The sequence below is a fragment of the Lontra canadensis genome, unplaced genomic scaffold (genome assembly GCF_010015895.1).
Source record: "Lontra canadensis isolate GAN:19392208 unplaced genomic scaffold, GSC_riverotter_1.0 scaffold72, whole genome shotgun sequence".
In the NCBI taxonomy this organism is placed as follows: Eukaryota; Metazoa; Chordata; class Mammalia; order Carnivora; family Mustelidae; genus Lontra; species Lontra canadensis.
In genome coordinates, this window is record NW_022631066.1 from 5,197,821 (window position 1) to 5,223,808 (window position 25,988).

The 25,988-nt window shown below is 34.7% G+C and overlaps 1 protein-coding gene across 1 annotated transcript in view; it reads right to left on the minus strand.

The window, feature by feature from the left end:
- Positions 1–23,510: 23,510 nt before the first annotated feature.
- MALRD1 (MAM and LDL receptor class A domain containing 1) overlaps positions 23,511–25,988 on the minus strand; it is a 736,704-nt gene continuing 734,226 nt past the window's right edge. Inside the window, exon 41 of the mRNA XM_032880867.1 lies at positions 23,511–23,819. Within this exon, the coding sequence (XP_032736758.1) occupies positions 23,742–23,819 (78 nt within the window). The 3' untranslated portion in view covers positions 23,511–23,741. The remainder of the gene's footprint in view (positions 23,820–25,988) is intronic.

Sequence of the window (25,988 nt, forward strand, 5' to 3'; positions counted from 1 at the left end):
TATATATATATATATATATATATATATATATATATATATATATATATGTTTTTTTGCCATCTTCTAGTTTTGTTAATGGTATGAGAGTATTATAATTGGAAAGGGGAATGACCATTTAAAGTATTGCAGAAATCTGATCATTGAAATAGATTAGAAGATTCGTTGTTATTTCCTGGAAGCCATTTGTGTTTTTGAGTTCTCAGTCCTCTATGGTTACTCCATGGCTTTCAATCTTGTCTTGAATCCGTTTTTTGTAACTGGAATTTTCTTAGAAAATCACTGATTTTTATCTGGATTTTCATGCCTGTTAGCATTCAGTAATGCAGATTATTTTTTATAGTAAACAATTATGTTTTCTCCAGGTTTATTGAGACATAGTGACCTATTATATTGTATAATAATACAATATAACCTGTATAACATGATTTTCTGTATGTATGTATTCTGAAACGATCACCATGCTAAGTTAACATTTGTTAGTTAACATTTTTTTCTTGTGATGAGTTTTCCTAATGTTTACTCTCTTAGCAACTTTAAATATATTTTAGAAGATATTATTAACTATAGTCACATGCTGTGCACTTTATCTCCAGAACTTATTCATCTTATAACTGGAAATTCATACCTTTTCCCCCCTACTTTCATTAGAAATAAAGGACATTTTAATTTTATTTCATTTCCTTAAAAAGGTTTTATTTATTTATTTGAGGGAGAGCACATGAGAGAGAGCATGAGTAGGGGTGGGGAGGGTCAGAGGGAGAGGGAGAAGCAGACTCCCTGCTGAACAGGGAGCCAGAGACAGGCCTGGTCCCAGGGCCCCAGGATCATGGGATCATGCTCTGAGTGAAGGAATATGCTTAAATGAATGAGCCTCCGAGGTATCCAATTTTAGTTCATTTTGAAGGGTAATTAACATACAGTGTTACATTACTTTCAAGCGTACAATATAATAATTAAACAATTCTGTACATTTTTCAGTGCTCATCAACATAGTGTACACTTAATCCCCTTTATCTATTTACCAGTCTCCCAACCACCTCCGCCTGATGACTACCAGTTATCTGTATATGATAGTCTGTTTCTTCTGTCTCTTCTTTTCTTTGTTAAGTTTGTTTTGTTTCTTAAATTCCATATATGAGCGAAGTCACTGGTATTTGTCTTTCTCTGGCTTATTTCACTTTGCATTATATCCTCTAGGTATCTCTGTGTTGTCGCAAATGGCAAGATTTCATTCTTTTTTATGGCTAAGTAAAACTCCATTGTGTGTATATCTATGTATCTGTCACATCTTATTTATTCACCTATGGATGGGCACTTGGGTTGCCTCATATCTTGGGTGTTATAAATAACAGTGTGATAAATATAGGGGTGCATCTGTTTTTTCTAATGAGTATTTTCATTTCTTTGGGTAAATCCCAGTAGTGGAATTATTGGATCCCATGGTAATTCTATTTTTATTTTTTTGATGAACTTCCATACTATTTTCCACAGCAGCTGCATCAATATACATTCCTACCTGCAGTGCACAAAGTTTTCTTTTATTCAAGTTCTCACCAACACTCACTATTTCTTGTGTTAGTTTAGTCATTCTGGCAGGTGTGAGTTGATATCTCATTATAGTTTGGTGTTCATTTCCCTGATAATTAGTGATGTTGGTCATCTGTGTATCTGTGTATCTTCCTTGGAAAAATGTCTATGCAGGTCCTCTTCTCATTTTTAAACTGGATTACTTGTGTTTTAGGTATTGAGTTGTAGAAGTTCTCTATATATTTTGGATATTAACCCTTTATGGGGTTTATCTTGTGCATTTATTTCCTTCCATTCGATAGGTTGCATTTTGTTTTGTTGATACTTTCCTTCACTGTGTAAAAACTTTTTATTTTGATGTAGTTCCAATAGTTTAATTTTGCTTTTGTTTCCCAGGCCAGAGAAAACATATCTAGAGAAATGTTTTTGTGGCTCATCTCAAAGAAATTACTGTCTCTGTTTTCTTCTGAGAATTTGATGGTTTCAGATCTCACATTTAGGTTCTTAGTCCATTTTGAGTTTATTTTTGTGTGTGGTGCAAGAAATAGTTGTTTCATTCTTTACATGTAACTGTCCAGTTTCCCCAGACTGAAGAGACTATCTTTTCCTCATTGTATATTCTTGTCTCCTTTCCCTTAGATTAATTGATCATAAACACATGAATTTATTGCCAGGTTCTCTATTCTGTTCAGTTGATCTATGTGTCTGTTTTTGTGCCAGTACCATACTGTTTTGACTACTATGGCTTTATCCTGGATTATGATACCTCCAGCTTTGTTCTTCTTTCTTAAGATTGCTTCTGCTACTGATGGTTTTGTGGTTCCATCCAATTTAGGTTTCTTTGTTCTAGTTCTATGAAAAGTGCTGGTGGTATCTTCGTAGGGATTGCATCAAATCTGTAGGTTGCTTTGGGTTGTATGGATATTTTAGCTGTTTTTGTTCTGCCTATCCATGAACATGGAATATCTTTCCATTTGTATATCTTCAAATTCTTTTACCAGTGTTTTATAGTTTTCAGAGTAGAACTCTTCCACCTCCCTGGTTAAGTTTATTCCTAGGTATTTTATTATTTTTAGTGCAATTGTAAGTGGGATTATTTTCTTAATTTTTTTTCTGCTACTTCATTATTAGTGTATAGAAGTGCAATAGATGTCTGCATGTTAACTTTGTATCCTGTGGCCTTACTGAATTCATGTATGAGGTGTAGTTTTTTGGTGGAGTCTTTAGGGTTTTCTATAGTATCATGTCATCAGCAAATAGTGAAAGTTTTACTTTGTTATGAGTTTGGGAGCCTTTTATTTCTTTTCCTTGTCTAATTGCGATGGCTAGGACTTTCTGGTACTCTGTTGAATAAGTGGTAAAAATAGTGGTAAGAATGGATATCCTGTCTTAATCTTAAAGGACGAGCTTTCAGTTTTTCATCCTTGAGTTTGATGTTAGCTGTGGTTTTTCTTTTTCTTTTTTTTTTTTTAAGATTTTTATTTATTTATTTGACAGAGATCACAAGCAGGCAGAGAGGCAGGCAGAGAGAGAGAGGAAGGGAAGCAGGCTCCCTGCTGAGCAGAGAGCCTGATGCGGGCCTCAATCCCAGGACCCTGGGATCAGGACCCAAGCTGAAGGCAGAGGCTTTAACCCACTGAGCCACCCAGGTGCCCCAGCTGTGGTTTTTGATATATGGTATTTTATTATGTTGAAATAGGTTTCCTGTAAACTCATTTCATTGGAAGTTTTTAATATAAATGGATGTTACACTTCGTTAAATGCTTTTTCTGCATTTATGGAGATGATCATATGTTTTTTATCCTTTCTCTTGTTAATGTGATATATCACATTGATTGATTTATGAATATGAAATCACACTTGTATCCCTGGAATAAATTTCACTAGCTCATGGTGAATGATTTTCTTTTAAATTTATTGTTGGATTCAGTTTGGATATATTTTGTTGAGGATTTTTGCATTTATGTTCATCAGAGATATTGGCCTATAGTTGCAGGTTTTTTGTTTGTTTTTGTTTTTGTTTTTTGTTTCTTTGGTTTTGGTTTTTATCTCCCTGCCCCCACCCCCAGCCTCACAGTGTCTTTAACTGGTCTTGTTATCAGGGTAGTGCTGGCCTTGTCCAATGAATTTGGAAATTTTCCATCATCTTATATTTTTTGGAATAGTTTTCTTGATTATTGATTCAGTTTCATTGCTAATAATCTGTTCAAATTTTTTATTTCTTCCTGATTCAGATTTAAAGGTTTTATGTTGGGAAACCTGTGTGGCTCAGTGGGTTAAGCCTCTGCCTTTGGCTCTGGTCATGATCCCAGGGTCCTGGGATAGAGCCCCGCATTGGGGTCTCTGCTCAGCGGGGAGCCTGCTTCCCCCTCTCTCTCTGCCTGCTGCTCTGCCTACTTGTGATCTCTCTCTCTGTCAAATAAATAAACAAATAAAATCTTTAAAAAAATACATAAAGGTTTTATGTTCCTAGGAATTTATCCATTTCTTCTAGGTTGTCCAATTTGTTGGTCCATAATTTTTCATAATCTCTATAATCCTGTGTATTTCTGAAGTTTTGATTGGTATTTCTCCTTGTCATTTCTGATTTTATATGTTGAGTCCTCTCTCTCACTGGATGAGTCTGGCTGAAGGTATATCAGTTTTGTTGATATTTAAAAAAAAAAAAAATAGTACCTTGATCTGTTCTCTCATTTTTTCAGTCTCTGTTTCATTTATTTCTGCCCTAATCTTTATTATTTTGTTTCTGCTACTGCCTTTGGACTCTGTTTTTCTTTTTCTTGCTGCTTTTGGTGTAATCTTAGTTGCCAGTTTGAGACTTTTCTTCTTGAAGTAGACTGGTATTGCTATAAACTTCCTTTTAGAACAGCTTTTACTGTATCTCAAAGATTAGTTTTAGACTGTTGGGTTTTCATTCCCATTTGTTTCAGTGTGTTTGTTGATTTTTATTTGACTTATCAGTTAACCCATTTCCTATTTAATAGCATGTTATGTAGCCTCCATGTATTTATGTTCTTTCCAGATTTTTTTCTTGCAACAGACTTATACATTCATACTATTATTGTTGGAGAAGATGCATATGATTTCAGTTCTTTTGAATTTCCTGATACTTGTGTTATGGCCTAACATGTGATATCTTCTGTGGAATGTCCCATATAACCTTGAAAACAATGTGTATTCCATTGTTTTTGGATGGGATGCTCTGAATATATCTGTTAGACCCATCTAGTCCAATGTGTCATTCAAAGCCATTGGTTCCTTGTTGATTTTCTGTCTGGATGATCTATCCATTGATGTAACTGGGGTGTTAAAGTCCCTCACTATTATTATATTATTGTCAATTTTTTCCTTTGTATCTTTTAAAAGTTGTTTTATGTATTAGGTGCTTTCATGTTGGGTGCATAAACATTTACAATTGTTATATCCTCCTGTTGGATTGTCCCCTTTATCATTGGATAGTGCGCTTGTCTCTTTTTAGTTTTTGTTTAAGATCTATTTGTCTGATACTAAGTACTATTACCCAGATTTCTCTTCACTTCCATTTGCATGGTAAATGTTTTTCCATCTCTTTGCTTTCAATCTGCATGTGTCTTTATGCCTGAAGTGAGTCTTATAGGTAGCATATACACAGATCCTATATTGCCTTTTTTTTTTTTTTTTAAGATTATGGGATAGAAAGGGGAAGAGCAGAGGGAGAGGGACAAGCAGACTCCATACCGAGCATGGAGCCTGATGTGGAACTTGAGATCACTACCTGAGTTGAAACCAAGAGTCAGATGTTTAACTGACTGAACCACCCAGGTGCCCCTTGGTCTTGCTTTTTTATCCATTCAGTCATCCTATGTATTTTGATTGGAGTTTTTAGTTCATTTACATTCGACGTAATTATTAATAGGCATGTACTCACTGACTTTTTATTACTTGTTTTATGGTTGTTTGTGTAGTTCTTCCCTTTTTCTCTCTTTCCATTTTTTTTTTTTTTTACCCTGTTTCTTTTCTTGCTCTTTTCCCTTGTGGTTTGCTGGGGTTTTTTTAGTAACATGCTTGGATTCTGTTTTTTCTGTTGTTTGCACATCTGTTACATATTTTTGATTTGTGATTATTATGAGATAGATACATAACACTCTGTGTGTTTAACAGTCTACAGTGAGTTGATGGTCACTTGAGTTTGAACCCATTCTAAAAGCAGTAAATTTTTACTCTCTCCTCCTCCCCACCACCGCTTTTTATACATTACAGTGCCATACTGTACATCCTTTTATTTTGTGAATCCCTTGATCGGTTTTATCCATAGAATTGATTTTACTACACTTGGACTTTAATGTCTGTACTGGTTTTATGTATTATTAATCTAGTACTTTAATCATGTTTGTATTTAACTGTTAAGAATTTTCCTTTCATGATTTTCTTACTTCTGATCACTCAAAGAATTAACTTAAATGTTTTTGCAAGGCTGGTTCAGTGGTGATGAACCCTTTTGTTTGGGAAATTCTTTGTTTCTCCTTGTATTTTCAGTGACAGCCTTGGTAGATAGAGTATTCTTGGTTGCACTTTTTTTTCTTTTTTCCCTTTCAGCACTTTGAATTTATCATGCCAATATTGTGGCCTATAAAATTTCTGCTGAAAAATCAGCTGATAGTCTTATGGGGTCTCCCTTGTATATGCCTATTTTCTTTTCTCTGGCTGCTTTTAAAATTCCCTCTTTATCACCATTTTTTGTCATTTTAATTACTATGTGTCTTAGTGTAGACTTTCACGGGTTGGTTTTGTTATGTGTCATCTGTGTGTTTTGGATCTGAGTGTTTTTTCTTTCCCTACATTAGGGAGGTTTTCAGCTATTATTTCCTCAAGTAAATATTCTGCCCCATTTCTGTCTCTTCCTTTTGAGATCCCTATAATGCAAATTTTCTTTGGCTTCATGGTGTTGCTGAGTTCCCTTAACCTACTCTCAATTTTTTATTCTTTTTTTCCTTTTGCTTTTCAACTTGGTTCCTTTCTGTTACTCTGTCTTCCAGTTCACTCTGTCTTCCAGTTCACTGATCCACTATTTCTCTTCTAATCTAGTGATTTTCTCTAGTGTATTTTAAACTTCTGTTATTGAGTTTTTAAAATCTGATTGGTTCTAGTTTTTCCTTTATAAATTTTATTTTTTTGACAGAGAGAGAGGGTGAACACAAGTAGGCAGAGTAGCAGGTAGAGGGAGAGGGAGAAGCAGGCTCCCTGCTGAGCAAGGAGCCCAATGGGTTTGATCCCAGGACCCTGGATCATGACCTGAGCTGAAGGAAATCGCTTAACCAATTGAGCCACCCAGGCACACTTGATGGGTTCTTTTTTTGTTTTTTTCTTTGTTGAATGTCTCACTGAGATTTTCCACTCTTTTCTCTAGTCCAGTAAGAATCTTTATGACCATTACTTTGAGCTCCCTATCAGGTAAATTGCTTATCTCCATTTCATTTAGCTTTTTTGCTCTTGTTTAGTCCTGTTCTTTCATCTGGGACCTATTCCTTATTCTCATGTGGGCAGGGTTTGGTTCTTGTCCCATTAGGAAACCAGTCTGGGGCCATTGTGGGCTTGTATTTATGCAGTGTCAGCAGTCAGACCAGAGAATGCCTCTGTCTATCTGTTGGGGGTGCAATAGCACTGCACTGCAGGGTGATCTCCCTGCCTTGTCCCCTGAGAGGCATTTGTTGGTAAATGGGCCCAGAACTTAAGCCAGATGCTACGTGGGCTTCAGATGCACTGACGGGCATGGCACTCTCTTTGGACTGTCAGTTAGAAGATTTGGGTTCCCAGGATTCCCAATATGCTAAGTGTGTGTTTATCTTCTCCTCTTCCTAGAGAAAGAATCCCTTTTTGAGTGTTGCTGTCTCTGACAGGGATGTTTGCAGGAATGAGATGTGTAGGAGCTGCTTTGGAAGGACTCCTGCTGGGGAGGCTGGTCGAATGGGGCAAATCTATAGAAAATTGTGTCAGGGTGGGGGGTGCAGGTTTGTGAGACCCAAGCCAGGAGCAAGTTAGGTCAATGATGTTCTTGCTGTTTCCTGCAGGTTTCTGTCTGTCTATGCTGGGAGTGGGGTGGGGAGGGTGGCATTTGTGAGCTCTTTTGTTCCTGGAGAAGGCCCTTTCAGCATGAGTTCTGAGATTCATAAATAAATCTACTTCCTGTATACTCCAGGTACTTTTCAAACTCTGTGCTCTATCTTGGCAGGGTTATTTATCTCTAAGGGCTGGAACTCAGTTTCCTATTACCCTCCAGCTCTTCCCGGGCAAACTTACTGATTTTTAAAGTACCGAGGTATAAGCCCTGTTGGTTATAAAAACTCACAAAGTTAAGCTCCACTGTCGAAGCCAGTTGTTAGGAGAACTCGACTTGTCTTTCCAGTGCAGGTCCCTTGTGTTTGTAATAGCTAGTGTTGGATCTGCTCCTCTCCCTTCTTCGTGTGGTAATGTACCTCCAGTTTATGGTTAGTCTCTTAGGATTTTGGTTCCTGACTGCATCTCTGCCCTCTCTACCCTTTCTGGTCTGTCCTCCTCTGTAGGATTAACTGTGGAAAGTCTGTTCTGCCTGGAAAGTCTGAGTTTTGGTCGTCGTCTGGGTTGGATGTACTGATGTGGCTGTTGTCTAGGTATGTCTCTGGGGCCAGGTGATCTTAGGATTCTTCTATTCTGCCATCTTTTCAGAAGTGGAATTGTGTGCTTTTTGACTGCTGTTACCTATTTTCTACCACCCCTGAATTCCCAACACCCCATTTCTGGCAACCAACAATCTGTTGTTTCTGTGAGGTTTGTTTGTTTGGTTTTTTCCACATATAAGTGAGATCATTCACTATTGTTTTTTTTTTTTCCTCTGTCTAGCTTATTTCACTTGACATAATACCCTCAGGGTCCATCCCTGATGTTACAAATGGCAGGATTTTCTTATTTCTCAGGGCTGAATAATAGTCCACTCTGTGTGTGTGTGTGTGTGTGTGTGTGTGTGTACCACCTTTTCTTTATCCATTCATCCTTTGATGGATACTTAGTTATTTCCATGTCTTGGCTGTTATGAATACTGCTGGAATGAACGTAGGGGTTCAGATAACTCTGAGACAGTGATTTGGTTTCCTTCAGGTATATATCTGGCAGTGGAATTGCTGAATCGTATAGTACTTTTGTTTTAATTCTTTGAGGAACCTCCATGCTATTTTCCAGATGACTGCACCAATTTACATCCCCACCAACAGTACACAAAGATTGCCTTTTTCTCTACATTCTCAGCAACACTTGGTACCTCTTGTCTTTTGGATGACAGCCATCCTAACAGGGGTAAAGTGATATCTCATTGTGGTTTTAATTTATATCTCCCTCTTGATTAGTGAATGTCAAATACCTGTTCTTGTATTTGTTGGTTATTTGTATGCCTTCTTTGAAAAAAAAAAAGTCTAGTTTCTCTGCTCATTTTTTAATTTGAATGTTATTTTGCTATTGAGTTGTATCAGTTCTTTATATATTTTAGATTTCAGCGCCTTATCAGATGTGTGAGTTGCAAATATTTTCTCCCATTCAGTAGATTCCGTTTTCATATTGCTGATTGTTTCCTTTGCTGTGTAGAAGCTTTTTTGATATAGTCCCTCTTACCTCAAATTTCAAAACCTGCCCTGTATTTATGAAAGTTTTCCCTGGCTCATCCCTCATGTCTTTATATTGGGGTTATTTGTTTTATTAGAATAGTTTTTGGCTTCTTTTATTATGTTACTTTAATGCATTTTTTGTCAGTTGCAATATATGTATATATATTGTAATATTTTTAAATTTTCCATTTGTCTTTCTTTAGACATTTTTTATATATTCTTTCAACTTGTTTTCAACTTGTTGTATATGTATTTGTGTTTTTGCACTCTCTATATTACACAGTTGAATAATTATTTTTCCTCTTACCTGGTCTTGGATAGAAATAATTCTGTCCATCTGTACTATATATCACGTGACCCTCCCACAGTGGTGTTCTGTGGCATTAGTAAAACACTGTGGAACTGGCACCTTTCTTTATCTTTTGCCTCTTGACTGTATTGTTTCAGTAAGTGAATAAAGATCTGATTGGTATTTGCATTTGGGCTTGTTACCCTACTTGACTCCGTTGACACCTGACAGCTTGACAGTAAGGTTCAAAATGTCTTTTGATTATATCCAGATGTCCCATTTTCAACAAAAATTTTGAGGGATATAAGGAACAAGAAATTACAATGCATAAAGAAACAATATAAATTCTATCTGAGAAAGCTCAGATATTAGGCTTATTAAAGACAAATGATTTAAACTATGTTAAAAGTACTAAAACAATGTATAAATAACTAAAGGAAAGAATGAGAATTATGTCTCATCAGAGAATATCAATAAAGAGATAAAAATTATAAAATGCAATAAAATTGAAGTTATGGAGATGAAAAATGAAATAGCTAAAATGAAAAATTCACTTCCAAGGCTCACCAGCACATCCACATGCAGAAGAAAGTAGTAATACACTTAAAGGTAGGACATTTTCCACTATAAGGAAAAGAAAAATGAAGACCTCACAGACATGTGGGATACCATCAGGCACACAAACACATGCACATGGGAGGTACAGAAAGAGATGGAAAAGAGAAAAGGGGCAGAAATACTGTACAAAGAAATACAGGCAAAAAGCTTCTGAAGTTTGACTAAAGCCATTATTGAACACATTTATGAAACTCAAGAAATGGTGTAACTCTTAGAAGAAAACATAGATGTAAAATCTTCTTGACATTCCCGGTGGTAGGAGTTTCTTAGATATTACACCAAAAGCATAAACAACTAAAAGGAGAAAATGGATAAATTTGACTTTGTCATATAAAAAAATTATACATAAAAGGACACTATTAAGACATTGAAATGACAACCCAAATAGAGGCAGAAAATGTGGATCATTTATCTGAAGAGTTTAATATTCACAGTTTTTAAAGAATTCTTACAATTAAGCAATAAAGAAGTGTATTAAAAATGTACAAAATCATTTAAATAGATACTTCTCCAAAGAAATTACACAAATGGACCAAAGAACATTAAAAAAATGTTCAACATTATAGATTATTAAGGAAATCCGAGTTAAAACGAGAAAATAACCATTTCATAACCACTTGCGTGGACAATAGTAAATCTTTGTGAAGATGTTTAGTGGTACCTGAAAGAGTCAAATATAGGAGTACTATATGATACAGCAGTTGCAATCTTTGGTATGTACACCAAAAAATTGAAAGCATATGTTTACACAAAAACTTGTACATGACTGTTTATAGCAGTTCTATTCAAAAATAGCCAGAAAGTGGAAACAGTCCTGATGTTCATCAATTGATGAATGTATAAACAGATGTGGTATATCCATACAATGAAATTTTGTTAAACAATGAAAATCATTGAAGTCCTGATAAATACTATATAACAGATAATCTTGAAAACATTATCCTGAATGAAAAAAACTGACATAAAAAGTCACATATGTATTCATTTATGTTAAGTATCTAGAATTGGCAAATCAATAGAGAATAGATTAGTGATTACCAGAGAATGTGAATATACTAAAAATCCTTGAATTTTGCAATTTAAAATAGTGAATTTTATGGTACATGCATCATATCTCAAGATATTTAAAAATGCATAGTTCGAACACTCATGAAAGAAATTGAAGAAGACACAAAAAGATGGAAGACCGTTCCATGCTCTTGGATTGGAAGAATAAACATTGTTAAAATGTCTATACTGCCTAGAGCAATCTATACTTTTAATGCCATTCCAATCAAAATTCCACCGGTATTTTTCAAAGAGCTGGAGCAAATAATCCTAAAATTTGTATGGAATCAGAAGAGCCCCTGAATCACTAATGAATCGCTAAGAAAATGTTGAAAAACAAAAATAAAACTGGGGGCATCACGTTACCTGATTTCAAGCTTTACTACAAAGCTGTGATCACCAAGACAGCATGGTACTGGCATAAAAACAGACAAATAGACCAGCGGAACAGAGTAGAGAGCCCAGATATGTACCCTCAACTCTATGGGCAAATAATCTTCGACAAAACAGGGAAAAATATACAGTGGAAAAAAGACAGTCTCTTCAATAAATGGTGCTGGGAAAACTGGACAGTTATATGTAGAAGAATGAAACTCGACCATTCTCTTACACCGTACACAAAGATAAACTCAAAATGGATAGAAGACCTCAACGTGAGACAAGAATCCATCAGAATCCTAGAGGAGAACATAGGCAGTAACCTCTTCGATATCAGCCACAGCAACTTCTTTCAAGATATGTCTCCAAAGGCAAAGGAAACAAAAGCAAAAATGAATTTTGGGACTTCATCAAAATCAAACCTTCTGCACAGCAAAGGAAGCAATCAACAAAACAAAGAGGCAACCCATGGAATGGGAGAAGATATTTGCAAATGACAGCACAGAGAAAAGGTTGATATCCAGGATCTATAAAGAACTCCTCAAACTCAACATACACAAAACAGACAATCATATCAAAAAATGGGCAGAAGGTATGAACAGACACTTCTCCAGTGAAGACATACAAATGGCTATCAGACACATGAAAAAATGTTCATCATCACTAGCCATCAGGGAGATTCAAATTAAAACCACATTGAGATACCACCTTACACCAGTTAGAATGGCCAAAATTAGCAAGACATGAAACAACATGTGTTGGAGAGGATGTGGAGAAAGGGGAACCCTCTTACACTGTTGGTGGGAATGCAAGTTGGTGCAGCCACTTTGGAAAACAGTGCGGAGATTCCTCAAGAAATTAAAAATAGAGCTTCACTATGACCCTGCAATTGCACTACCGGGTATTTACCCCAAAGATACAGATGTAGTGAAAAGAAGGGCCATCTATACCCCAATGTTCGTAGCAGCAATGGCCATGGTCGCCAAACTGTGGAAAGAACCAAGATGCCCTTCAACGGACGAATGGATAAGGAAGATGTGGTCCATATACACTATGGAGTATTATGCCTCCATCAGAAAGGATGAAAACCCAACTTTTGTAGCAACATGGACGGGACTGGAAGAGATGATGCTGAGTGAAATAAGTCAAGCAGAGAGAGTCAATTGTCATATGGTTTCACTTATTTGTGGAGCATAACAAATAGCATGGAGGACAAGGGGAGATGGAGAGGAGAAGGGAGTTGAGGGAACTTGGAAGGGGAGGTGAACCATGAGAGACTATGGTCTCTGAAAAACAATCTGAGGGTTTTGAAGGGGCGGGGGTGGGAGGTTGGGGGAACCAGGTGGTGGGTATTGGAGAGGGCACGGATTGCATGGAGCACTGGGTGTGGTACAAAAACAATGAACACTGTTACGCTGAAAAGAAAAAATTTTAAAAAGTCTCAAAAAAAATTTTTTAACTCACACACAAAAAAATGCATAGTTCATTATCACATCACAAAGATAATACTTGTATAACAACACTTAAGTAAAAAAAAGTAGGACATTGTCAGTTATTACATATCTCCTTTAATGTTTTTTATTTTCATAGTTTTACCACCTGGATTTGTATATCTAAGTGCCGTAGTCATCATAAATATGATGTTTTTGCATATACCCTTATTTTAATGAAAATTATGCTTGTAAGATTCATCAACATTGCTGTAAGTTTGTTTACTTTCATTGTAGTATATTTTTTCTATTTTATTACTGTGCTATATTTAATATATGCATATTCAATTGACAGAAATTTAGAATTTTTCATATTACAAATAATATAGTAATCATTCTTTTATATGTTTCTTGATGCACATATGCGTGCAATTTTGTTGGTCACACATTTTCATGGATGCACACGTGTATGTAATTCCTGAGGGGGTGAATTGCTGGATGATACACATATGCTAAGCTTTAGGAGATAATGACAAACAAATTTACACCCTCGCCAGCAAGTATGAAGGGTCCAGTTGCTTCATTTCCTTAGTGTTGTCAACACTTTGTATATGTCCTTCGTTTTTGCTTACTGTTCTAGTCAGCTCTCACTGCTGTAACAAAATACCACAGAGCAGGTGGCTTAAACAACAGAAATTTATTTCTCACAGTTCTGGAAACTGGAAGTCCAAGATCAGGGTGCTAGCAATTTAGGTTTTATTCTGAGGCTTCTTGGCTTGCAAACAGCTACCAATTCACTATGTGCTTACATGCTCTCTTCTTTGGGTGCTTAAAAGAGGAGAAAGAAAAGCAAGTCCTCTGATGTTCCTTCTTATAAGGGCATTAATTCTCCACACTCATGACCTCATACCTAATGACCTCCAAAGGCCTCATTTTAAAATACCATCATATTGAGGGCTGGAGTTTCAACATGTAGGTGAGGAGAGAGGAACACAGACCTTCAGTCTATAGCACCGGTATTGCCATTGTCAATGGCTTTTTAAACTTAGCTATTCTGTCTGGCATGTGGTAGGTAGTACATATTAACCAAGTATTTATTGGTATCTAGCCTACATTTAATTTAGATTTGCCCGATGACCTATAAGGTTGAGGATTTATTCATATGTGTATTGACTCATTTTCTTTTGTGAATTTTATGTTCAACTGGCTTGACAATTTTTTGTTTGCCTTTTTTCTTTTTTCCTCTTTGGCTTTTAAAAATATGCTTACTATAAATGTTTTAACTTTTTTATATCCCGGTACAATTAACATACAGTGTTATATTCATTTCAGGTGTGCAATAGTGATTGAACAATTCTATACATTAATCAGTGCTCATCATGATAAGTATACTTTTAATTCTCTTTACCTATTTCACCCATTCATGCCACCCACCTCTCCTCTGACAAACCATCTGTTCTCTATAGTTAAAAGTCTCTTTTCTGCCTTGTCTCTTTTTTACCTTTTTTTTTTCCTTAAATTTAACTTAAGAGTAAAATCATACGGTATTTGTCTTTCTCTGATTTATATCAGTTAACATCATACCCTTTAGGTCCATCCCTGTGTCTGTAAATGGCAAAATTTCATTCTTTTTTATGGCTAATAATCTCTGTATATTCTGTGTATATATACACACACACATATCTAACACATTATCCATTCATCTATAGATGGACAGTTCAGTTGTTTCTATAATTTAGCTATTGTAAATAATGCTGCAGTAAACATAGGGGTGCATATATCTTTTCAGATTAGTGTTTTCATATTCTCTGAGTAAATACCCAGTAGTGGAGTTACTGGATCCTGTGGCCATTCTATTTTTAATTTTTTGAGGAACCTCTGTACTCTTTTCCACAGTGGCAGCATCAGTTTATATTCCCACCAAGAGTACACAAGTGTTCCTTTTTCTCCACAACCTTACCAACACTTGTTTCCTTCTTGTGTTTGATTTTAGGCATTTTGATAGGTGTAAGGTGATACCCTATTGTGATTTTGATTCACATTTCCCTGATGATTGGTGAAGTTGATCATCTTTTCCTGTGTCTGTTGGCTATCTGTATGTCTTTTTTAGGAAATGTCTGTACATGTCTTCTGCCCATTTGTCATTTAGATTATATATGTTTTTTGTGTTGACTTGTATAAGTTATTTATATATTTTGGATACTAACCCCTTATCATATATGTCATTTACAAATATTTTCTCCCACTCAGTAGACTGTCTTAGTTTTCTTGATTGCTTCCTTTGCTTTGCAGAAGCTTTTTATTTTGATGTAGTCCCAGTACTTTGTTTTTGTTTCCTTTGCTTTAGGAGACATATCTAAAAAAATGTTGCTATGGCTGATGACAAAGATATTACTGCCTGTGTTCTCTTCTAGGATTTTTATGATTTCAGGTCTCATAGTTAGGTCTTTAATACATTTTGCATTCATTGTGTGTATGGTGAAAGAAAGTGGGCCACTTTGATTCTTTTGCATGAAGTAGTCCAGTTTTCCCAACACCATTTGTTAAATAGACTGTCCTTTTACCATTACATATTCTTGCCCCCTTTGTTGAAGTTTAAATGATCAAAAACACATGAATTTCTGGGATATCTATCCTGTTCCATTGATACATATATCTGTTTTTGTGCCAGTACCATACTGTTTGGGTTACTATAGTTTTGTATTATATCTTGGAATTTGGGATTGCGATACCTCCAGTATCCTTTTTTTTTTTTTTTTAAGATTTTATTTATTTATTTGACAGAGAGAGCACAAGTAGGTGGAGAAAGAGGGAGGAGGAAGCAGGCTCCCCACTGAGCAGAGAGCCTGATGTGGGGCTCAGTCCCAGGACTCTGGGATCATGACCTGAGCTGAAGGCAGAGGCTTTAACCCACTGAGCCACCCAGGCGCCCTGCAATACCTCGAGTATTCTTGTTTTTAAAGATTACTCTGGCTATTCAGGGTCTTTTGTGGCTCCAAAAAGTCCTAAAACTCTTATTCTAGTTCTGTGAAACATTTTCATGAGGATTGCATTAAACTGTAGATTGCATTAGGTAGTATGACATTTTAACAATATTCATTCTCCCACTCCATGATCATGGAATATCTTTCCATTTGTTTGACATTATCAGTTTTTTTTCATCACTGTTTTATAGTTTTCAGAGTACAAATCTTTCACCTCCTTGGTTAAGTTTATTCCTAGGCATTTTATTATTTTTGTTACAATTGTGAATGGGATTGTTTTCTTAATTTCTCTTTATGCTACTTCATTATTAGTGTGAAGAAATGCAACAGATTTCTGTATTTTTTTTTTTATCCTGACTTTAGTGAATTTACAGTTCTAGTAATTTTCTTGGTGGAGTCTTTAGGATTTTATAGATAGTGTCATGTTATCAGCAAGTAGTGAAAGTTTTACTTCTCTCTTACCAATTTGGATGTCTTTTATTTCTTTTTCTTGTCTGATTGCTGTGCCTAGGATTTCTAGTACTATGCTTAATACAAGTGGTAAGAGTGGACATTCTTGTCTATTCCTGATCTTAGGGGAAAAGCTCTCAGTTTTTCATACTTGAGTTTGATTTCAGCTGTGTTTTTTTTGTTTGTTTTTGTTTTTGTTTTTTATGACTTATTATTATTATTATTATTATTATTATTTTGGTGTTTCTTTGTTGTTTGTTTTTAATTTTTTTGGCCTTTATTATATTGTGGTATATTCCGTCTAAACCTACTTTGTTGAGAGTTGTTATCATTAGTGGGTGTTGTATTTGGTCAGATGCTTTTTCTGTGTTTGTTGAAATGATTATTTTTTATCCTTTTTCTTGTTAAAGTGATACATTATGTGGATTGATTTGTGAATATTGAACCACCCTTGCATCCCTGAAATAAATCCCACTGGATCATTGTGCTGATTTTCTTAATGTGCTGTTGGATTTGATTTGCTAATACTTTGTTGAGGATTTTACATCTATGTTCATCAGAGATATTGGGCAGTAGTTCTCTTTTTGGTATTGTCCCTATCTACTTTTGGTATCAGGGAAATGCTGGCCTCATAGAAAGGATTTGGAATAAATTCTGTTTGCATTTTTCTTGCTGATTTTTTAAGGTTTTGAAATACATTAGATATCGAAGTTGCTTTTATGTGTTGCAAATAACTTCTACTCTATGGTTCATTCTTTTTTGTCTCTTAATGCTGTAACTTTATTGAGCAGAAATTTCTAAATTTAATGTCCAATTTATCAGTCTTTTATTGTTAATTATTTGATTGTTAAATAAGTCTTTCCCTTCATGGACATAATTATCATGTTTTTCCATATCTTATATTCTAGGTCAGTATAGGATGTTTATTATTGTTTGTGTTATTACTGTTCACTTTTACGTATACATCAAAATCCACCTAAAATTGATTTGCATGGAAAATATATAGTGGGAGTCAGGTTTTACTCATTTTTCTAAATGAACACAAAATATTCAACCCATTATTGACATGCCTTTCTTTATGTACTGTTCTGTAGTGCCACATGGATAGATCAGGTGTAATAGGTAGATAGATTGATCATACATGTGTGTATCTGTTTCTGGAATCTCGTCTGCCTCATTGTTCTATATGTCTATTTTTATGCCAGAACCACCATCTGCTAATTATTTTAGCTTTATATATGATATCCAGTAAAGAAATCCTCATACCATATTATTTCAGTTTCTTGGCTATATTTGCCCCATTGTATTTCCATATAAATTTTAGAATCAACTTCTCAGGCCTTAGGCATCTGATAGAAATTTGATAGAGATTTTACTGACCCTACAGATAAATTTGGGGAAAATTGAATACTGTATCTATGTGTCTAGTTTAGTATCTCAATATTTTGGATCATATATATCTTTTGCAAGATATATTCTAGCATATTTATTTTAAAATTTTTATAGATTTGCTTAAAATGTTTTTTAGTTTGTTCAAGTTATATAGATATTCAGTTGGATATTGTATATTAATCTTATATGTGACAAATTGTTTAAATCAGTAATTAATGTTAACCTGGAGATTAATCTGAATTTTCTTTGTACATATCATGTGACCTATAAATGATGACAGTGTTATTTTTCTTTCCAGTAAATCACTTAAAATTTTTTTCATGTCTTATTTTCTCACAAGGATTACTAGTAAACAGTTCAAATACTTTGAAAGGTGTGGTAATAGTAGCCATTTGTGACTCATTCCTAACATCATATTGAAATTAATATTCCACCATTAAGTATAGCTGTCAGTTTTTTATAGCTTCATTTATCACATTAGGAAAGTTCTCTTTTTAGTTTCCTAAGATATTTTTATTATAAGCAAATTTATACTGATGCACATGGGTATTGCAGTTGGTTGAGTGTCTGCCTCTTGGTTTTGGCTCAGGTTGTAATCTCAGGGTCCTGGGGTTGAGCCCCATGTCTTGCTATGTGCTTAGTGTGGAGTCTGTTTGAGATTCTCTTTCCCTCTTCCCCTCCCCTTCCTGCCCATGTTTGCTCTCTTGCTCTCAGATAAATCTTTATAAACAATTGTTGTATTTATACACTTCTTTGCCTTCTATTAAAATGATCATGTGCTTTGTCATTTTGTTAATGACTGATTTTTGAAGTTAAACCTACATTCATGGAATAAATATGAAAATGGCAATATGTTCATTGCTTGTATGATTTGTTTTAGTACTTCACATTTGTATTTGAGTAATACTGACCTAACGTTTTCCTTTATTATGATATCTCTATCAGGGTTTGTATCAAAATTATGCTGTCCTCTTAAAGTGTGTTGGGAAGTGGTACCTCTTGTCCTGTCCTCTTGAAGTGTTTGTATAAATTTGGAATTATTTCTTAATAGTATTATAATATCTGCTAGTGGATCTTATGAACTTAGAGCTTTGATTGAAAGAAGATTACTATGTATAGATCAATTACTTTGCTATAGGACTGCTTATATTTTCTATTTCTTCTTATGGGTGTTTTAGAAAATTATATTTTCCAGGAATTTATTTTCTCTAAAGTTTTATAATTTTTTGTCATATTCCTTCTTGTTTTTGTTTTTTATAATATCTTCATTACCTTCTCACTGCTTGTAGAATCTGGTGATAATAACATTTCCATTTCTGACATAGGCTATTTGTGCATAATCTATCTTTGATTCATTTCCTGAGGTATTTATTAATTTACTTCACTGAGGGTTTATTTTCTTTCTGTTGTTTTTTCATCAGGGATTCATTATTCTTTTTAAAGAACTTGCATTTAGTTTTATTGGTCCCCTTCATTGAAAAAAAAATATGTATACACATATGTATGTGTGTGTGTGTGTGTATGTATATATATATATTTATTTCATTTTATCAACTTCCTACTTTATATGCTTAAAGATACGTATTAGCACTGGAGTGCTAACAAGGTCGAAAAAAATTTAGAGGTCCCATGTAGGGCAAGGTAGAAGTTCCAGATGGGAACAATCCACTTTATATATTGTATTTGCTATTCACTCTCCTCTCACTTTCTGTCTTATTTCAATGTAATATTTATGTACAAATATTTGTTGAACAGATGAATAGCAATTATAGTTACCCCACAGTGACTGTTTTTCTCTTTAACCATTAGTTTATGGGTAGAAATAGATTACATGGTTACTTAGTATCTGTTGTGGGGGGGAATCTAGATAGAGAAACTAGGACTGCTATTTCTGATCTCTTATGCTGGTTTTTTATTTTTATTGACCCCAAATTGTATTATAGTGACTGTAGAAAATTATGCTAATTTCCTGGGCTGATTTATTAGTAACACAACTCTGAATAAACATAAAACTTAAAGGAAGTCATCTTGACAGGGCCCAGAACCAGACCTAAATAAATAAATGTATAAAAATTTAGAAAAGTAAAAAGCTCTTTATTTTTGCTTCCACATTCTAGAGAAGAAAATGTGCTCTTTAGAGCACTCCACTCTCTTAGAATGTTTAATGACATGAATCAGTGTGAATTTTTAAGTGGGTCCTTAAGTATTTTGTTTATTCATTTATTTTCTTATTTATTTTTGTGCATGCTTTAATTGATTCATAGTTGTAGAGTTCTTTAATTCAATATATAACATGTATCTACTTTCACTGAAATTTCACAAATTGTGTGCTCATTGAAGTGTGGTGCCTTTCCACTTATAATTATTTAAAGAGAGGGACATAGAGTGATGATAACTTTAGATATTAATCCCTGGATTAGCTTTCTAGACACATTAGCAATGAAATAGAAAGTATTTTGCAAGTTGATACAAAGAAGAGCAGAAAAACATTAAGACTCACAAACCTGTCATTGGTTTGGCAGTGAAATACATACTTAAAATCTTATTCTTAAAAGGCATTTTAGGTTAAAAAAGAAAAAGTCACAGCTTTTTATGGAATTTCCCTGGTTTTTATCTTTAAGGTGAAATTTAAGACTACTTACTGCAAAAGATGTTGCCATGAATATAGTTTTTGGTTTACCTGAAGCACATTCCCTTAATATGCCAAACATAGGCAGTTAGTAGTTAAAGGATTTGTGAATCTTGTTCTTAGTGTGGTGTATGTGAAAAATGATTGATGGTCAAAAAGATTAATAGAGAAAAGCAAATTCTTACACAGTTTCTTCAAAGTGCCATCTAAATGTGGAAAAAGGAATAGCAAAGATGATATAGTATGATAGAATGTTATTTGACATTTATATGTCAAGAGAGCACTAATAATATGTACTTGTTTATCACATATTAGTTTTCTTTCAGATAATTATGGCTTGTTTTATTTAAAATTTGTTATTATTCTAGAAATTGGCCATTTCTCGTGCTTCTTATATTTGTAGAGATTACAGATTACTTTTGTGCTATTTATAGCAAAATACTTCAACATTGTTCTAAACAGTGCTGTCTGAAAGAACTTTATATAATGAAAATGTTTCCAGTGTTTTCCATTATAGTGGTTACTGGTCATACATGGCTGTTGAGCACTTGGAATGTGGCTAGTGCAACTGAGGAGATGCATTTTCAAATTTATTTAATTTTAATTAATGTAAATTTCATATTAAATATCCACATGTGGCTGACTACCATAGTATACAGTATGCTGTTTACATTTATCTGAGTTAAAACATGTAAAATACTTAACAGTTTTCAGATAATCAGTACTTATCATCATTTATTGTTGCTGTTATTAATATTATTATGTGTTTATAGTATATTTGGGAAATATGTTGGTCACATGAATTCAGTTAACAAGAATATTATGCACATCTTAAATATTATGCACAAAAAACCCTAAGAATCAGCTATATTCATTAGGATCCATTCTTCTGACATTCACTGGCTTAAAAAAAAAAAAATGATTTCAGTGGATTCTGTGTCCTGTGTGAAATTTGAGATCTTTTCATGATTTAAAGCTGAATTATATAATTTGTGAACTCCGTATACTTCTTGTTCTTCTTTCCTCTATTTTTCTTCCTTTTTATATTTTTAAAATCACAATGATGCAGATTTGGACTTACATTAAAAAGTTGTCAGAGGAAGAACAATGCAAATTAAAACAATCTTTTTATTCCTGAATGTCACATTCAGTTATGAAAACAACAAACACATACCTCTTCTATCTATTGGATAGGAAAAAAATCAGTTCCATTATTTTAGTTTCATAGAATCACCATATATATTTATAAGACCTCACAAAATGTTTGATTTAAACGTTTTAGGGGGCACACAACTTGCACCTGAAAAAAATTTTAATTTAAGAATACCTTAATTTCTGATCTCTATTGATTTTCTGTTGTTACCCTCAGTTTGGAGCTACCTCTATGTCATGAATTTCCTCAGTACTCCTATGAAACAAGCCTAATCTGGATAATCATTGCTATTATTTCTTTTGAAAAATGGCATTTTTCCTACATTTCTCCTATAGTAGCCCTGAGGTCTTTTACTAAAACCGTATTTGAATTTTAACACACTCCTGTTCTTTAAGCTTAGGCAAAGCTGAATGTTTCTGGATGATAGTTTTTGTTTTGTTTTGTTTTGTTTAAGACTCATTTATTTGAGAGAGCACCAGGAGAGGGAGAGAAAGTCTTGAGTAGACTCCTCACTGAATGTGGAGCCTGAAGCAGGGCTTGATTTCATGACCCTGAGATCACCATCTGAGCCCAAATCAAGAGTGGAACGCTTAGCCAACTGCACCACCAAGGCACCCCAATGATAGTTTTAAGCTAAAAAAGTGCAGCTTCCCCAAATGTATAGGTACTGCAATGTTAGGGGCCAAACTTCAATGATAAGAATAAGTAATCCTCTTTTGTGTGTATTTTTCTAGGATCAAAAATTTTGACTTCAATAAGAAAGCAACAGTTAAAAGATAATCAGAGAGCGTGCAACTAGAATGCAGTTAATGGACTTCAAAACAATTAACAGGGATAAAATTTGAGATTAATATGTTGGAAGGTTAATGAACAATAATATATTTCTTCCCAGTCTGTAGTTTCACAAAAGGCACTAATAAGTTAGTAGTGAACCTTATATTGTATACAACTGACCTTACATTGGGCTGAGGAATGTCGTAAATGATCATGTGATAGAGATTCATGAACTTTTATTCTTCTCTCCAAACCCTTAAGAACAGAGGACTGGCAGGTTACTGATCACTAATTTTGTCTGTATCCAGTAGACTGCAAGGAAACATTCCCCTTATTATTATTTAAAGCAGATGCACATAGTTGCTTGCTATATGGTTATGTCCCCTTCTTGATCTAACTATCCTCTAATTTTGTTCAAGTATCTACCCTTAAGTCCTTGTCAGTGAGCTTCACTGATCCGTTCTCAGCCTAGCAGGTATAGTGAAGGGTGTCAGCCAGCCATGGTGGCCTCATCACCTTTCAAGAGGTTGGCTTGGCATGGGGTCCATGTCTCTCCTGGCCAGTAAGAGTGCTGTTGCTGGGAGTGCAGCCTGATAAGGGTTTTCTTGTTCGTAAAAGGTGACACAAGAGAAATTACCCCTTTTTCTGCCTCCAAACTTCATTGTGAATGCAACAGTGCCACAGCCTATAAAGCTATCCTCTAACTTGTAGGGGAGCTAGCCTGAGAACATAATCTAGAGCTGAAACTTAAAAATAACCAGAATCCTTGCTGAAGGCATGGAGCTTTTGCAAAAACCAACCAAAGAAAGTGCTCTACCTCCCAATTTCCTGATTTTAGGGATTTTAACTGCAACATTATTTAAACAATTGAAATAGGGATTTTTCAGTTTCTTGAAGTCCAAAGCTTTTTAACTCATGTATTTCAGTATTATTTTTATATCTATATGAAGATATGTGTTAAATAATTATTTGAATAAAGGCATGATTAGGATGACAATTTCACTTTTTTTTTCAAGATGCAGAAATAACTTTTACTCATAATTATGTGGATTAGGACTGGTGTAATTTGCCCATTCCTGCTAATTTGTATATTAATTTATTCACTTATTCTTGTTTCTAAGCTCTATCTCATTTAAGTAAGCATTTTAACACTTATATTCAGGATACAAAACAGTTTGATTTGTAATTTTAAAAAATGACCATGATAAAATCAAAGGAAAATAGGAAACTCAAGGAGAACATTTTATTAAAATATTCAGATACACAAAGAATATAAGTTCTGATTCAGATTCCATGAAAACATCTAATATATTCAGTAAGAAAATTTATTTGTAAATGTAATAATTGCACTAGTATTCTGAACTTCTATTTTTACTATTGCATAGATGAGTTTCTATCAGATTTCAGAGTAGGATTTTCTATAAACTACATACCCTAGATCATACTGGATTTGGATGGTACTATTTCAGATGATTAGATATGGTCTCCAGGCATCCTGATGTGCCATATAATGGATTTGAGAAGGAGTATACAGAACTCTAAAAAAAAACAAACCACATTGAAAAGGTTAGGATTTTAAGCATTAAAGTAACAGACTTCTTTCCAGATCATGCAGAATACAATGAGTTTTAATGGATTTCCACTGAAGTAATAACTAGAGCATTCCTGACTTTCCCCCCATTACCTACAATCCACACTGCCTACACCGCTGACAGGCCTTCGGTCGGTGTGTGTCCTAGGCCCTTGGGGCATGAGAGTCACTGCCTTATCCTCACCTCTGGTGGAATGGGGACATACAGTGGTAGGATCTTGACTACCTCTTTTCTGTGGTCCTGGTTTCTCTAAGTCTGCTGTATTGATCATAGTTGAGTTAAACAAAACAAATACAAAACAAACAAACCTGACTTTTAGTTGAGAGAGTTATATTTTATAGAGTATATTAGAAAACCTAAAATTTGCTAAGTTCTAATAGGACAAACACTGATTTCTTCAACGAAGAACATGTAAGGAAAACATGAGAGAGAAAATGGAGCCTAGAGATTAAAAGAGTCTTAGGAGACATGTCTGTCAGTTTGGATGATATACCTTTATATTCATCCTGATTTTAAAAATATAGCAACAACAACAAATATAACCCCCCTATTTATTTACAAGATAGTGGGGATAGGTTGAACACTGATTGAATATTTAATGGCATCAAGGAATTACTAAATTTTTAGGTATGATACTGTGGTTATATTTTATAAAGTCTTTATCCCTTAATATTAAAATGTAAGTCTTTACAGGTAAAACCTAATGATGTGTGGGATTTGTTTAAAAATACCCTGGTTAAAACCAAGAGTGAACCCTAATGTAGACTATAGACTCTGGATGGTGGGTAGATAGATTTGTCAGTGTAACAGATGTACTATTTTGTTGTAGGATGTTGACCATGTGTTTGTGTGTGTGGGGGGGGAGATATATGAGAACTCTGTGTGTCTTCTGCCCAGTTTTGCTATGAACCTAAAACAGCTCTAAACGCGCCTGGGGGGACCTCCTGGGTGGGCGCCTGGATGGGTCAGTGGGTTGGGCCTCTGCCTTCAGCTCAGGTCATGGTCTCAGGATCCTGGGATCAAGCCCCATGTCAGGCTATCTGCTCAGCGGGGAGCCTGCTTCCCCTCCCCCGCCTGCCTCTCCGCCTGCTTGTGATCTCTCTCTCTGTCAAAATAAATAAATAAAATCTTTAAAAAAAAAAAATGAACCAACACTACCATTCTGGTGTGTAATGGGAATGGGTGGTAGTAGAGATGAAACAAGAATGATAATGGGTTGAAATGATTGAAGTTGGGAGATGGGTATATGGTAGTTTGTTATACTATTCTTACAATTTCTGTATCAGAATTTGAGAATTTTCTCTAAGAGATTCTGGAAAAGTATTTTGGAGAAATCTATTTCTCTGTTACAAAGTCAGGGAAGGTACACTTAGTTTAATACAACGTCATTGTTTCTGAAACAACAGAAATCAAAACAGCAACAAAGTTCAAGAACTGTGACAGAATTTCTTCTCTAGCCCTTCTTGATGAAACGGGGAAAAAATGTGAAAGAGGAAATTTTTTTTTATTTGGATAGAAAAAAGGAAATTGCTTCCAAGTTTCTTTAGAGTCATCAGTTGCACTGCCATGTGCATACATAGCATAGTCTTGAAAGCACCTTGAAAAGTGGGTGTTTGATATGAACCCCCACTCGTGTGCCAGAGCAGCCATTTCTCAGTAGAAAGTAAAAGATGCACAGTACCTTCCTAGCAGCTTTTTAACTATTACAATTTTAAGATATTAATATAAAAATGCCAAATTTAAAACACTTATATCATTTGTATCTTTCAGATACTAAATGTTAAAGATTAAAAAAAAAGATTAAATTTTCTTTCCTTTCCTAAAATGAAAGTGAGTTTGTACTACACCTGCCTACTTTGCCAGAAAGATACCTTAAGCTTCTTAAATATCCATTTATTTATTTATTATCCATTTGAAGTGGGGAGGGAGAAAGGTGGGGGCCTATATTTTAAGTTTTACTCTGTGTCTTGACTGACTTGACAGATCATCCAAATTGATTCTCTTTGTGCGCTGGGAAATATTTTCTCGTTTTCATTCCTAACAAAATAATACTAAAAGTATGTACAACATCATTATTGAATAAAACACAAATTAAGAAGTCAAGTGTTGTGTCAG